We start from the raw sequence: 14,954 nt of genomic DNA on the forward strand, positions 1-14,954 counted from the left end.
TCTCTGAAAATTGCCCTGAATACATAAGACTCCAGAGTGCCGGGTTTGGAAAGGTGTAAGTTTGTAACCGGCGCCAGTTGATGGCTTGGTATCTGGACAAGTATCTATCCGCTGGAGGAAGGCTAGCTCGTTGCAAACGATAATGCTGTGTAGTTTCTCTGTAGGTGACCATGCGATTCCTGTCTGTAAAGACCACCTTGCTCGGGTCCGCCCGGAAGGAAAAGCCTCGGGCGAACTCGTGGGCAGTCTCATTACCAGGCAGGGATGCATGTGCTGGTGTCCGGATATATCGGGCTCCGACCCGGCTCGTCGCAAGTGGAGCGAGCGCGGCTTCGGCCGTTTATCTGTTCTTTCAGCCAGCGTCCGCTTAGGCGGACGCGGTTGTTGCGACGCGCGTCTTTTTCTCTCTCTTTTTATCTTTCCTCATATCTTTCAACTCTTTTATCTGCACGTGGCAGCGGTGGTGGCTCGGTAAAAGCCAGTAGGCAGGCCCGTGCATTTTCTTTTTCATCCTTCTCTCAGTCGCAACCAACCGTCGCAGTCGTCCCGGCGTAACCACGCTGTGCGTTTCAGCCAGGCCATGTCGTCTGACATGCACAAGGCAAGGCTGCAACGATTCGCTCAAGCTAGGAAACGACGGCGGGCTGAAGAAACGGATGAAGTTGCTTTCGCAATTTCCGGGCTTAACCAAGCTGAGCTTCTGCGAATTTTTTTTTTTTTGACGAGAGGAAAGACGCACGACGGACTCCCTGGATCAGTGGACACCTCAATCTCGGTTTCATGTATGTGGCGTTGGTGTACACCCACAAAAACCATTTTTCGCTCAATATTGCGCGCTCAGGAATGTTGAACCACAACAATGTTTGATTTCGTAATATAATGAGGCAAGTCATTTTACAATGACAGAGGTTTGTTGCAATTCGAGACAACCTTTTATTTTTCAGACGCACACTTTCATCAGGTAGCGCTTCTTTCCCAGTCCTTGACAGTCTGCAGGAAGGCTTGTTAAATGAGCAGCGGCGGGAGATGTGTTCGAGACATTGGAGCGGTTTTGATTGTGGATTACAGCTGCGAGACTTTGGAGCAATTTTGATTGCGACTGTGGGGTCGCACAGCATTTGGAGAGTCGTGCAACCATTTTCCTGCTCTTTCGAAGGCAACCCATCCTACTGTTACTGCGACTTCTACCAGCTTCTACCCCTACGACGACGCTGCGCCAAAGGAAAGTGTCTGAGATTATCGCTGTGAATCAAGGCAGGAAAAAATTGGTGTGGTTTAGCTCCGCTTAAACCTGGTTGGTTGCGGAAGCCTATCCTCCTCCCCTTTTCGAGAGAGAGAGATAAACTTTATTGCACAAGGAATTCGGGGCACGCCCCAGGGTCCCCGCACGACCCCACTGCACTCAAGTGGTTATGTTCCTAAGGTCCATAACACTGGCAGCCCGGCCGGTTGCGATGGTCTGCACGGCCGGGTCCTCCGAGCGCAGCAGGGTCTCCCAGTCCTTCCAGGTCTTGAGGTTCACTAGGTCCCGCGGGGGAGGGTCCGCCGGGCAGAGGGAAAGGATGTGGAGGGAAGAGGCGAAGGGTTCTGGGCATAGGGCGCATGCCGGAGTGGGGAAGGAGGGATGATAGTGGGCTAAGGTAAGGGGTGAGGGAAGAGAGTGTGTCTGTAGTCTGCGCCAGAGCGTTGCGTGTTTGTTATCTAGGGAGGGGTGGGGCGGGGGGTAGAGCTGGCGTGAGGCTCTGTAGGCCTGCGTCAGCTCGCTGAATGAGTGCATGCGCTCCTTCGTGAATCCCCGATCGGAGGGCACTTGAGCCCGGTTTAAAGAACCTCGGGCTAAAAGGTTGGCGGCCTCGTTTCCGGGATTCCCGGAGTGCGCGGGCACCCATATGAGCTCCACTTGGCGGGGCGGGGCTGCATCGGGCGAGTCTAGTATGCCAAAAGCAGGGACATGGACTCGGCCTCGAGCAAAATTTAGAATCGCAGTTTTAGAATCACTTAAAATGTGCCGGGCTTCCGTGCGGGTGATAGCAAGTGCAATGGCGGCTTCCTCTGCAGCTTCTGGGGAGGTGTGTGGAGGGAGAGGTAGTGTGAGGAGGGCGAATGAAGAGGAGTCCACCACAGCTGCTGTCGCTTCATCACCCGTGCAGGCAGTGTCCACCCATACGGCGTCCGTCTCGGGGCCGTACGCTCGATGGAGTGCCTTCGCACGGGCTCTGCGGCGCTGCTCATGGTGGGACGGGTGCATATTCCTCGGGAGCGGCCTGATGAGGAGCTCCTGGTGAAGGGGTCGTGGGATGGCGAGGAGGGTTGGGTCGTTGGCCGGTATTCTGATTCTGAGGGAGTCCAGGATGTACCGACCTGTGGAGGTTTGTGTGAGCCTGATGTATTGGGCCTGTCGGTGGGCCTCCACCAGTTCCCCGATCGTGTTGTGGAGGCCCAGGCCTAGTAATCTGTCTGTGGGTGTGTTGAGGGGAAGATGAAGTGCTACTTTGAATGCCTTGCGAATCAAAGCATCCAAAGCATTTATGTCATGTTTGGATAGTTGTAAGTATGGGGTAGTGTACAGCACACGGCTGAGGACAAAGGCATGAATGAGGCGACATAGGTCGCGCTCCTTCATGCCTCTGTGATGTCCCGAAACCTTTCGGATGAGGTGCGATATCGCGCCTACAACCTGCTTGAGTTTCTTGAGGGTGGTGGTGTTTTTGCCATCGTTCTGGATGTGCAGGCCCAATACACGGAGGTTGCCAACCTCAGGTACCGGGTCACCATTCAGTTCAACGACAATGGGGGAGCGGGGACAGCGGTGGTTCTTAGGACGGATGAGGAGCAGTTCGGACTTCTCTGGGGAGCAAGACAGTCCGATGATCCGTGCGTAATTTTGGGTGAGTGTGGCTGCTTCCTGTGAGGTGTTCTCTTCGCCGCCGTCACTGCCGTGGGTGGTCCACAGGGTGATATCGTCGGCATAAAGAGTGTGCTTCAGGTGGGGAATAGTTGCCAATTTTCGGGCGAGGGGGATGAGTGTAATGTTAAAGAGAAAGGGGGAAAGGACGGACCCTTGAGTGGTGCCGATACTCTGGAGCGTGTAGGAGGGGGAAGACAAAGGGCCGAAGTGTATCTCAGCTGTGCGGTCAGTGAGGAATGCTTGAATGTAGGCATACGTGCGCACACCCACATTTAATGGGGATAGGGCAGTCATGATCGCCTGATGTTCAATGCGATCAAAAGCTTTGGAAAGATCCAAAGCTAAGACTGCCTTGGTGTGACCTGGAAGAAGCTGGACGTTCGGCCCGTTCTTCTGTTTCCTCGGCACGTCTTCGTCTCCTAGCTTCATTCCGTATAGCACTGCTGGACTCACATTCTGAACTTGAAATGGCTTGCTTAGCGGCTTCTGATTCTCGTCGTTTTCGCAAACGTTCTTCTCGCTGTTCTTCTGTTTCCTGGGCACGTTGTTACCGCTTGGCTTCATTCCGTTTAGCTTGCCTAATCCCAGCTTCTCAACTCGATACAGCTCGTTTAGCTGCTTCGGCTTCTCGTCGTTTCCGCAGTCGTTCTTCTCGTTGTTCTTCCGTTTCTTGGGCCCGTTGTAACCTTTTTCTTGCATTCTTCCTAGCTTGCTTGAGTTAAACTGTTCAGAAGGAGTAGAGCAACTAGATTCAGATATAGACTCTTCGTCGGTGACTTCCATGGCGAGGCTTCTCGAGGAGCGCCGCACGACCGGCTCTTCCTGGCTGCGGTGGAGAGAGCAAGCATACCAACGGAAAGGCTGACTTCACACCATCTGTTAGGCGCTGCGGCGGCTCCTCGACGAGCAGGGGGGTCCACGCGACGAGCGGTTAGACCTGGCGTAGTATTGCTTTTGCAATAAAAAAATGATTTGCGGTTCAGCTACTGCTGAATCTGGTTAGAGCGCGAAAGCTATGGCGTATCGGGCAGCTATAACGGCTTGGCGTCTGTAACGTTGAGTGCTTTCCGGACACTGTATCGGCAGCGCACCCAGCCTGCCACCCTGACAGGTGGCAGTTAATGGTTGACCGCGAGAGTCTGGTCACCCAATGAACACTGCGGGCAGTGGTTATGGCGCTCGGCTGCTGGCCCGAAAGACGCGGGTTCGATCCCGGCCGCGGCGGCTGAATTTAGATGGAGGCGAAATTTTACGAGGAGTTCGAAACTGGCACATGTTATAACCGCTTATGGCATTCATCCTTTCTCTACGGGCCAGTGAGCCCGGGGACCAAGCGACCTCGGCAGAAACAATTCATTAACGCGCATGCTATAGAAATATAAACACATGTACGTTGGACTGGGCTGCGAAAGGAAGTTGCAATAACATTCGGGAATAGAAACTTCCTTTTAATTTCAGCTTTGTCTAGTGCCCCGCGTCCCTCTGTAAATAAGTGAGGCGCTCAAAAGCCCCGTAGGTTGAGTTACAAAATAAGTATGAACTGCTTTCTTCCGAGTGCTGTAACATGGAGACAATGGACATTATAAATACCTCTGTCCAGCTTAGTTGGCATTAGTTGCATGCATCTGCTTAACAAAAGCTAGCTCACCTTCACTTACAGACCGCGCAACATTAAACAAAAAAAGAGTGGAAAATTTTAGTTATGCGTTATCTAATCAAGCCTGCGTAGCAAATGACACAATGCTTTGAAAGACAACTCACGTGGAAACAAAAATGCATTGAAATGCGTGAGCGCATACACAAAGAACGAATCATCCTGTAGTTATATTTAAATGATATAACAGACATTTGATAAGCAGCATTTCATTTACTGGCGACGCTCATTCTAAGGCCTGCTTTTCCTATTTTTGTGCACCAGAACAGTAATGCAGTTTCCAATGCTGCGTGTCGTATTCATTCTCGATTTGCTTGAAAGTTCTTCGAATTTACTATAGTTCTCTGTGGTTTCTACGCGTCGTACCGTTTTAATAAAATCTCTATGTCACACGATTTCACTACTGATACGGCGACGGGTAAACAGCGGCCTAATAAAAGTCATGTGGTGCGTTGGCGACTGCACGAAAGGCTTTATTTCTGGAGATGTTGGCGATATTAGTGGCTGCAGTGAAAGGCTGGTGGCTGTAGTCAATGTAGTTTCATCCTGAAATAGCTTTCAGTAGCGTAAGGGCAGCATCAAAACGTAATTGCATACTCCTTTATTGTTTAAGAAAGAGAACATTTTTGTAAGATTAATAGTAAGGCAGAATTTATGTGAATTAGAGCTTTAAAGTAAGTGGCCGATTACAAATAATATTGGGAAGAGACTCGAAGGTTGTAAGCAAATATAGATTATATGTGTGGAAGAGTTGGCAATCGTTGAAAAGCGTCATCTAAGCTCTTTGCAACGAGTTCTGGTCATTAATACCATATTACATCCTCCAATGCGAAGCACACACATCCCCGCTGGTATCGTAAATTTTCGTTTTGCTGACCGCCTAGAGAACTTTCCACATTACACTCTTCTCTCCACTGATGCCTCCAGCAACTGGGAGAACGCAGCGATGAAATATTCGCAGGATCTGGCTTGGAGGTATTCCGTCCTCATCTGTGGTTACATTCCTGTATTGCTTGCACAGTTCGGGGCTCTTGATATTGCTTTACACAACATTTCCTGATAAGTATCACATGTTATCATCCTCGCAGATTGCGTCTCCGTTTTAGTGTGTTGCCAAAAGTCAAAGAAAAGCTGTTTTAAATCGTTCCATAAGGCTTCGTGTTCCATACCCTATTAGAGAACTCCGTTTTGTACCTTGTGCCTGGGTACCTTGGCTATTCTGGTAAGATCGGCTCTCAGCGCCCCTGTAATATTTCCCGTCCCACATTTCATTCTGTTTTAGGCATAGAGTTTCTTACTATTACCTAGAGGGAAAGCTGGCAGCCCGTCTATGGGAGTTTGCATGGCGACCCCTCGAGACCACTTCAGCCACCATGGGCGCTCAAAGCATCATGGGGCGGTGAGCTACTTGTTGCGGAACTGCAACTTTTGGCCAAAAATAATAGAAAAATAAAGCTGTTTGATAACTACAAACGTCCTAACATTCAATATCTTGTCTAATGATTGCAACAAACGAGCAGAAAAGCATTTAAGTGCAAAGTTTGCCCAAAATAAGAGACGACTCGCTCTCCTATTGGCCAAGTGATGAACACTATAAAAACTAATATTTCGTTATTAACAGACGCACTTTCAAAAGTAAATATGTTTTCAAAAAAAAAATATTGTTGCTTAAACATTATAAGAGGTTTTTAATGGCATTTCAGAAAAGTGAAACCTTTTATTGACGTCGTGTGTCGTCGCGTTTTCACTACTATTAGTTTTGCACACTGCGTTCGCGCCAAAGTCGTCTGCGCACACACGAACAGCGCTTTCGGAATGCAACATCTTAGTAGTGCCACTCTGTGTTCCCGAAAAATTACGACTGTGCCGCAACAAGTAGCTCACCGCCCCATGATGCTTTGAGCGTCCATGGTGGCTGAAGTGCAGCGCCGCCAGCTTTCCCTCTAGGTAATAGTAAGAAACTCTATGGTTTTAGGTGTTCCGTTTCCACCAGTCGCATTATCTCTAAGCCAGCAACCGTGATGCATTAGTCAACACCGCGGATGTCAAGCACTTGGAATGTCAGGCTACGAAAATCATAAAGTGTGACGTGTTAATGAAGCTTCCGCGCTGCTGATTCCGCTGCCAAATCACGTATATAGTTATCCAGATGCGGTTTCGGTACGACAATACTTTGCGTTATGCGCGGGGATGTTGAATCAATATGACATTTTCTCCTCGCTTGGCACCGGTTCGCACTTCTGGGAAACACTCATCTGGATGCCCCCCTCTAGTGGTTAGTGCTCCTTCCGTCACATTTAGCTCGCCTTTAGTTCGATGCAAGGGCCAAGGGAATCGCGTGAACTGGGCTGTGCGTATACCGTATTTTGCGTTTTTATCGTAAAGACTTTCAAAAATTTTCTTCCCTCAAGCGCTGGCTCGTTTGCGGTGAAACTGCACACAGAGCTTGCGTATTATGGTAACTTTTGTATCGTAGCAAGTTTTACAAAGGTACTTACTTAGTTGAGCCGTGCATGATGCAAAAGCGTAATCGTCTGCGTCGAGATCGGCGTACCGAAACCGAAAACACCGAGCTTTTACCGAAGGGCGGCAGTAGCGCCATCTGCCTTCCACAACGAAATTAAACAAGAAAAAAACAGCTCAGGACGGCGCGACGCGACGTTGTCCTCCGACGCTTTAGGAGAGCCACGAAAGCAGACGATATGAGCTGAATCGGATAAAGTCATTGGACGAAAAAAAGACGTCAAACAATATTCTTTTAACGACACAGCCTCGTTAAAATAGTTGTTTCTGGCATTTTTTCCGCTCAGTTGACCGAAAATGTTCGAAGCGCTTCAGTTGAAGCAGACGAAAAGGCTGGAACGGCGTATTCAAAGGGCCCGCGCTCCTTGCAACGCTCGCCTTGGCGCCTTGTGACGCTTTCCACTGCAGAAGACAGATGGCGCTACTGCCGCCCTTCGGTAAAAACTCGGTGTTTTGGGTTTCAATACGCCGATCTCGACGCAAACGATTATGCTTTTGCATCATGCACGGCTCAACTAAGTAAATACCGTTGTAAAACTTGTTACGATACAAAAGTTACCATAATACACAAGCTCTGTGTGTAGTTTCACCGCAAACGAGGTAGCGGTTGAGGTAAGAAAAATTTTGAAAGCCTTTACGATAAAAACGCACAATACGGTACATTCACGACTGCATTGATGGTGCTTGAAGGCTCCTTCGTGACTGTATTTGAAAATTCTTCGCCATGCTTAAATATTTCTGCCTTCTATATTGTTTTATTTCTCCATTAACATTTCCAACTTTCAATCACTGACCTATTCTTTATTTCGACCACGTGCCTGTATTCCCCTTTGAATAGCCTGCGCGATTTCCCTTGGCACTCATCACCAAACCCCGGCCAATCACCGGACAGGGCCATGTCTAGTCAGGTCAACAACAATCAGGTAAAGACGCGGCGCAACAGGCTGCGACGATGGCCGTGATGCTTAAGAAGCAGGGCAACGAAGCGGATTTGTTATATATAGCATTGGTTCAAATCGCACTCGAGGCTGAAGTGCTCGTGCGCAAATTTACCCAACATTGCAAACAACCTGCTCTGCATGATCGGAACCTTTAGGTTCTATGTTATTCTCGCGTTACCCGGACATTTACCTCATAGTCTGCTGCGAAGTTAATGAATTACAATTTCAGTCAATTAAAGCATCGTATGAAGGGACGCTGGAAACGGCGTGGAAATGTCCCAGCAATACCTTGGCGCCTACTCGCAGCTCTGTCATCAGCGGTCACCCACAGTGGGAGATGAATTGAAAACAACCACAGTGCAAGACGAGACAACACCACTCAGAAATCATTAAAAAGACCTTTATTTAAAGTGCTATAGAAAGCTACACCAGAAAGTAGCAGCAAAAGATGCTGTTTCGCCCATACACAAAATGATAACTTAAAACGGGACAAAAATTACCAGCACCATGAGTTCCGTGTCAAGCAGCTGGGGAGGCCCCGTTGTTGTATGGAAGATATATTTGCACTGCAATGTGTCACACAGCACTACGTTATATTTCGGCTTCACGATCACCGCGATTACGGAACAATATTGGCCTGAATTTGCAAAGGGGCTAAAAGTATTTCATGCCTAAAAACCCTGTCATGCCGAGCGACATGCTGATTCACTGCTGTAAAATTGATCATTTACTATTTCAATCCTTTAAAACATCACATGACGGGAAGGTGGAATCCGTGTGAAAATTCCCAAGGAATACCTTCACACCCGCGGTCGGCCTACAGTGTCGAGTGAATTGAAGACAAGTGCACGGCAACCACAATGCAAGACGAGAGAGAACAAAACAGCGAAATGATTAAAAATAAAGCTTTTATTTACAGTGTTTTAAAAACTGCACTAGGAAGTAACAGCAAAAAATGCTGTGTTACACATACAATATAGAATAGCGCGGTACAGGAAATAAAGTTAGAACAGCACTAATTTTGATGACAGGCAGCCGGGGAGGCCCCGTTGTCACATACAGCCTACACTTTGCACTGCGGCGTGATGCACAGCACGACGTCAGATGTTGTATATGCGGTGCGTGTTCTTGCGGACTGCCGAAAGAACGTCCTCCACTTCGATACCTCGGAGTGAGGCAAGCCGGGTGGCCACATGTATTGCCATTCCAGGGTGGGAGTCTTTGAGGTTTCCCGACTCCTGAAAGAACACATTGAAAGGGAAGAGGTGACTGAACGGAAAATGGGTGTATCTGGCCAGAAAACAAGGCCATACATGTATTATTATGCGTTACAGGTATTTCGTAACAATGAATCTGCTACACACGTCCTCTTATATTCTGAGGGACCCATCTAGTGGCTCGAACATTTAGTCGCAGGGAAGACCCACGGCTGTACTAGCAGTTAGTCGGGCGCGCATTGAGAATCACTTTTGACCGCAGCAAAACGTTTTGCATGGGACTAAAGATGGCGCTATGCTACTGTACGACGTAACCTGTGCCATAAAAACCGAATGTAGGCGAATATGCTAGCAAACACGCGTATGCATGTATTACTGCACTGTGTGTTTTGCGGAAATGAAGCTACTGCAGCAGGTGTCCTATTACATTTTTGGGGACCCATCTAGTGCTCGGTAGCTTCCGTCACTGTGGGAGACCCACTGCTGCTCTAGAAGGTAGTTGCGCGCCCTGAAACCACTGAGAACTCCTTGTCACCGGAGAAAAATGAAAAGCATGGCATGTTAATAAAGACGATGCTATGCCACTGTACGATACAATCTATACCGTGAACAAACTCTGGAGCAGAAGTTGGGGAAAACAGCTGATCTTTCGTAAGTTTTGTGCCCACTGTTCAATACTGGTGGCTGCTTATAGCGAAATCCTTAGTCGCACCAACCATCTGCCTCAGCGGAAAAACGACAAACAATGCCGAACAACATGAAATTAAACGGCGTACAGGTAGGGAAGTTCCCAGTTTATCACCTCAAAAAGTACTCACCGATTTTGGAAGGAAATATGGCGCGTCCGTCTCAATCAATAGCCGGTCCAGGGGGATCTTACTGGCTACCTCGACGACACCTCCGGCGTTTGGGAATCCCACGAGGGGGGTGAGCCCCAAGCAGAGGTTGGGAAACTCTCCAAGCCACTGCTGGGCTTCCCGCCAGCCACCTGTGAAACAGTGGCGATGGATCGGGTAGTCCGTAGGGACCATCTGCGGAAGGGGACGGCAGATGATACAGGCCATTAGAAAAGAAAAGTCACAAAGCGACTGGACTGTTCTAGCCACGCGCGCAATGATAGTAACCGGGGCTTTCTGCTGGGAGAAGTTGCGATTGAAGTGCAGATCATCGTCATCATCATCAGCCTGACTACGCCCACTGCAGGGCAAAGGCCTCTCTCATGTATCTCCAACCAACCCTGTCCTTTGCCAGTTGCGGCCACTGTATCCCCGCAAAGTGCAGATACAGTGAATGAATGTTCTGTGATCTGTAGAAGTGCTGAGAAGTCGGCACGCCACTATGCGACCGATACTGAGTATAAATGGGTAGCCCTGCATAGGGGTTCGAGCGAGATGATTTCTGCCGGATTGTAATACCAACGCTTGTTAGCATGAGATAATAGGTGAATCATAAAAGCTAGTATTGTAACCATTTATAGTAGCCAAGTTTCAGACATGTGGAACCTCCTGCTCCACCATGTTGTATAATGCTAAAAGGGATATTCGAATGCTCCTTAGTAACAGCCATGATACCCAGCAATGCAGGATGAAAGCATTATTCAGCGGGAAAGCGATTATGAATGCAACTTTTCATATAGTGTAACTGTCACTGTGACAATCAATATATACGCAGATCACCATATGGCAGACGTATTTTTTTTATGTTAAGAGATCTGCGATCGTGAAAAGGGTTCCCCACTGGTTTTCTGTTGCAGACTTACCTGTTCGATAAGATCGTGGTAAACACTTAAAAAGTGATTTCGCTACATATCAGACGAATGGACCAATGACATCAATACTTTCATAAGAGTATCTGACAATATCCTAATATTCAAAATTTTTGTCCAAGACAGCTGCACTTCATGAGGTTTTAAATTTGGAAAACTGGATTAGCCTCGGCGCTGTGGCTCAATTAGTCTCGGCCACATCTCACCAAAATTCGAAAATTCCGCGCCTGCTGTGCACGTACAGCGACGCCTGTAAGTGACGTCACATCGCTGGCGCATTTGTGTGCCACGTGACCTTCATTGGTGAGCGTGGCTTTGGGCGCAGATACACGATTCCTGAATTTGGCAGTAATGGCCAAGAATTCTGAGCCATGGCACCGAGGCCAATCCCGCTTACAGAAATCTAAAGAACCGGTGTCGATATTACCAGAGTATATTAAAGGCTAGATGAAAATGTCGGATTGGAAACAGGCGGGAAAATAGAATAGTGAAAAAAGCAATTAATAAGAACAGATTACCAGCTTACTATAGCCAAAATGATTCTCCTATTTTTCGATGTCAAGAAAACTAATGTTACTATGTCGTCGAAGCCATCTGAATGCCTAAAAATTCTACTGCAAACATCCTGTATATCCGGCATCATTATATTGCATTGAAAGAATGATGGACTTTAGGTTGCATTCAAGATTTACTGTAGCCAGGAATATAGTGTACCTTTTTGAGGATGTCGAGCGTGTCAGCCGCAGAGTCTCGAGAGTGGATGATCAGCGGAAGGCGCCCATTCAGGGCAAGACGTACCTGCCTCTTGAACACGCACTTCTGCTGGTCACGTTCACAGTTGTTCCTGTATGAGCGAGATGAGTGTTACAAGCAGAAAACGACACACGCATGGAAACTAGCATGCGCACAGGGGTCCCTCTGCGGTGCGCTAGATGGCAATAGCCACCGCAGTAGGGCGAAAGAAAAGCTTCCTGACGGAGCGCGGAAACACTAAAGCACACGTGAATTTTGACCAGGAAATTGAGTCAGGTGATTGTAGCATTCACAGCCTCGTGATCAGAAGAAACTCAAAGTGTTTTCATCCGTGCATGGTGGCTACTAATACCTCTGTCAAGCGCACAAGTTAAGGGCCCTTGCGGGGAGTGCGCTTCGACGCCTCTAATTAGAATTTAGACTTCGCGGTGCTAAACGGGAAGGGAAAGTGCACTCGTGGTAAAAAAAAAAAAGTCTGACTTGAAATGAGCGAGATTTGTGAATAGGTTGACGAAAAAGAAAACTTAAAAATGGACTCTTTGGCGTGATAGCCCAAATAAAGCGAGCTTAAAGAGTTTCTAACAATGAAAAAAAAAGAGAAATAAAACAGAAGCTAAGAATATTCAGAATAAGATGAAGGCGTGCAGCGGAGTTGCATCTGATCGTGTTCCCTTGTTGTGTTGCTTCGCTTGTAGCCATAACAAATAGACGTTTTTTTATTTAAAAAGTCTGATAACAAGTAAAATGAACTTGTGAGTACAGAGGGCAAAACACATGCCTAGAACGACCGAACTGTGTGTTCAGCTGACCCCAAAGCAACCGAGACCAGGAAGGCCAAATATGACGATTAAATCCTATAAGTTTAACTGCACATGCTTACATGCAGACCATTTTTTCAACGAAATGTTATCACTTCTAGACTTGTTCTAGACAAGCGCTTTGCCCTGTGTACTTGTTATACACCATACATGATGTGCCTTCAAGGTCGCTGATGTCGACGTTGCGTACTTGGCCCTCAAAGGGCGTTCCTTAATGCACTCTAACCGGAAAGGTCTCTTCCGCGAGTGACACTCCATTGTCGATGTTTACATTTGAGAATGTGCACTCAACTTGATCGTTTCCGGCCACAGACCAAAAACGCGCAGCACAGCACATATAAACTTTATCTTAAACGTGGCAGCCTAGGCTGACGTGATCGCTCTGAGGTGTTGCTCTATCCGTGCATTGATCGTTGTGAGTGCGATAGAAGAAGCATTTCGCAAGCTCTCGCACTCACCTGTTAGAATAATCGAGGCCTATTTCTCCAAGGGCGACCACTTTTGGATGTTCCAGAGCCACGATGAGATCGTCTTCGACCTCCTCCGTATAATCGCGGGCCCTGTGGGGATGGCACCCGAACGCACCCCAGACGCCTTGCTCCGTCAAGATCTTCTGCCACACGTGGCGCTGCAGGGATACCACAGAATGAGCACATGGCAAGGAGAAACCGGGTGTAAGCTGGTTCATGCCAGTCCCAGCGAATGCGAGTAACGTATCAAAGATGGACCATATGCTCAGCGAAAGCTGGCAGTGGAGAATGAGTACTTTGCGACATAACATCGCACTTCCGAACAACAGCGCTTGTTTTAACGAACGCGCCTACAATACAGCAAACCACTGAGTGCCTTTCCAGCCTTCACGGAGCTAGGAACAAAGCAAGGACTATGCACCGCTGCTTTCACGCCTAGGAAACATAACAGCTCAACTTAATTGGTAATCGCATGAGAGAAACGCGCAAAGCAAACAGAACTTCGAGCCTGACAAATAACGGCGGTGGGACGCTCCTTGTGGAAGCCAAGAACTAGCATCGAGATTTCGTCTGAAATAGTACCTTGCGAAATGTCGATGGGTCGCAGAAGTTAGCCACGCAGGCTTCGTAGCAGTCCGGGTAGGTGTCGCGATGTTTTACGCGGAACTGGGCGTACGAGCCGCGGTGACCCACTCTGTTGAAAAGGAAGTCGAGGTGACAGTGGGTGTCCACAAGGCCCACTCGTGATGGCAACCGGTAAGGCCACTGCTTGTTTGGTTTGGGGATGACATTCGTGGCTGTTGTCGAATGGTTGTCCCAGACGACAAAGCCGTCGTTGCAGCAGGAATCAGCGAGTGGCTGCTGTAGCGCCATGATAGTCAACCTGCGCAGTTTTTGAAGAGAATACATGCATCAAATGCTTCTTTATAGAGACTTTATAGAATTTTTTAGAACTCTATATTCAAGAATCAGCCGACGGTCGGATATAACATAATGACAAAGCTCTTCGTGCTCAAGTTGATATAGCAGTCTCGGCGACGGAATACCTAAGTTGTCGAGTGAACACATTATGGACAACAGCGTAAAACGGGGCGTAGCTTAACGCGTGACGTATGCGGTGAAAGCAGGGCCTCCGCTCGGTACTTTAGTGCAGCAACGGCTCCTGGTATTTAGGTGATATAGCACTTGGTTGGTGAAAAAAAAAAAACACTTTACTCACCCGTGAGATGCTTCCAACAGTCCAAAGAAAAGCTGCGTTGGTGACGATCAGCGCGTATATCTCCGCTTTTACACTGCTTGGTCGAGAGCACCGAAGAGGGGAGCGACCTGTCCGCCTTCTCGAAGAAAGTCCGACTGCCGCCGTGCGTGGAAGTGAAGTACCAAGGGGACCATGTGACGGGAGAGGAGGCTGAGCGATCTGCTGGTGGAAAGGAGGAACAAGTTCCTCTGTGGAGATGACCCCTTTCTCCTTTATCACTGCATCTCTTTGTCCGTGAATGAGGTCACCTAGCTTAGCTTTTTCCTAGTATTTCGACCATGGCCGCACCTATATGAATCATGCACTAAGGTATTTGTTTGGGCTAGTCGGTACATTGTTAAAACTGAAGGAACAGCGCACGAAAGAGAGGACTAAGGAAGGAACAAACACAGCGCTGAATGAATCATGGCTGACTGCCATCAACGAATTTCTGGAATGTACAGGAACAACTCACACCTGCTGTTATCTCTCGAAGGCCCAGGACAACAGGCTTCTCTTTCGCCAGTCTCCTGCACACGTTAGCATGCACTGCAGAGCCTTATTCAAAGGTACATTTTATTGCACCCCCCCCCCCCCCCCCCTCCCTTTACCCAATCGCACAGACTGACCTGGAAAAGAATGCGCCCTGTTTTCGCCTGCGGCACAAT

General features: G+C 48.2%; 1 protein-coding gene across 1 annotated transcript; it reads right to left on the bottom strand.

The window, feature by feature from the left end:
* Window positions 1–9,126: 9,126 nt before the first annotated feature.
* On the bottom strand, window positions 9,127–13,922 carry LOC149359382 (3'-5' RNA nuclease TATDN2-like). The gene is made up of 5 exons (XM_089567662.1): window positions 13,632–13,922; window positions 13,038–13,207; window positions 11,723–11,852; window positions 10,062–10,274; window positions 9,127–9,264 (listed from the first exon to the last, which is right to left on the bottom strand). The coding sequence occupies exons 1-5, from the start codon at window positions 13,920–13,922 to the stop codon at window positions 9,127–9,129; spliced, it is 942 nt and encodes a 313-aa protein (XP_089423788.1).
* Window positions 13,923–14,954: the final 1,032 nt, after the last annotated feature.

Source organism: Amblyomma mixtum, chromosome 2, assembly GCF_055824585.1.
Source record: "Amblyomma mixtum isolate Tamu chromosome 2, ASM5582458v1, whole genome shotgun sequence".
Taxonomy (NCBI): domain Eukaryota; kingdom Metazoa; phylum Arthropoda; class Arachnida; order Ixodida; family Ixodidae; genus Amblyomma; species Amblyomma mixtum.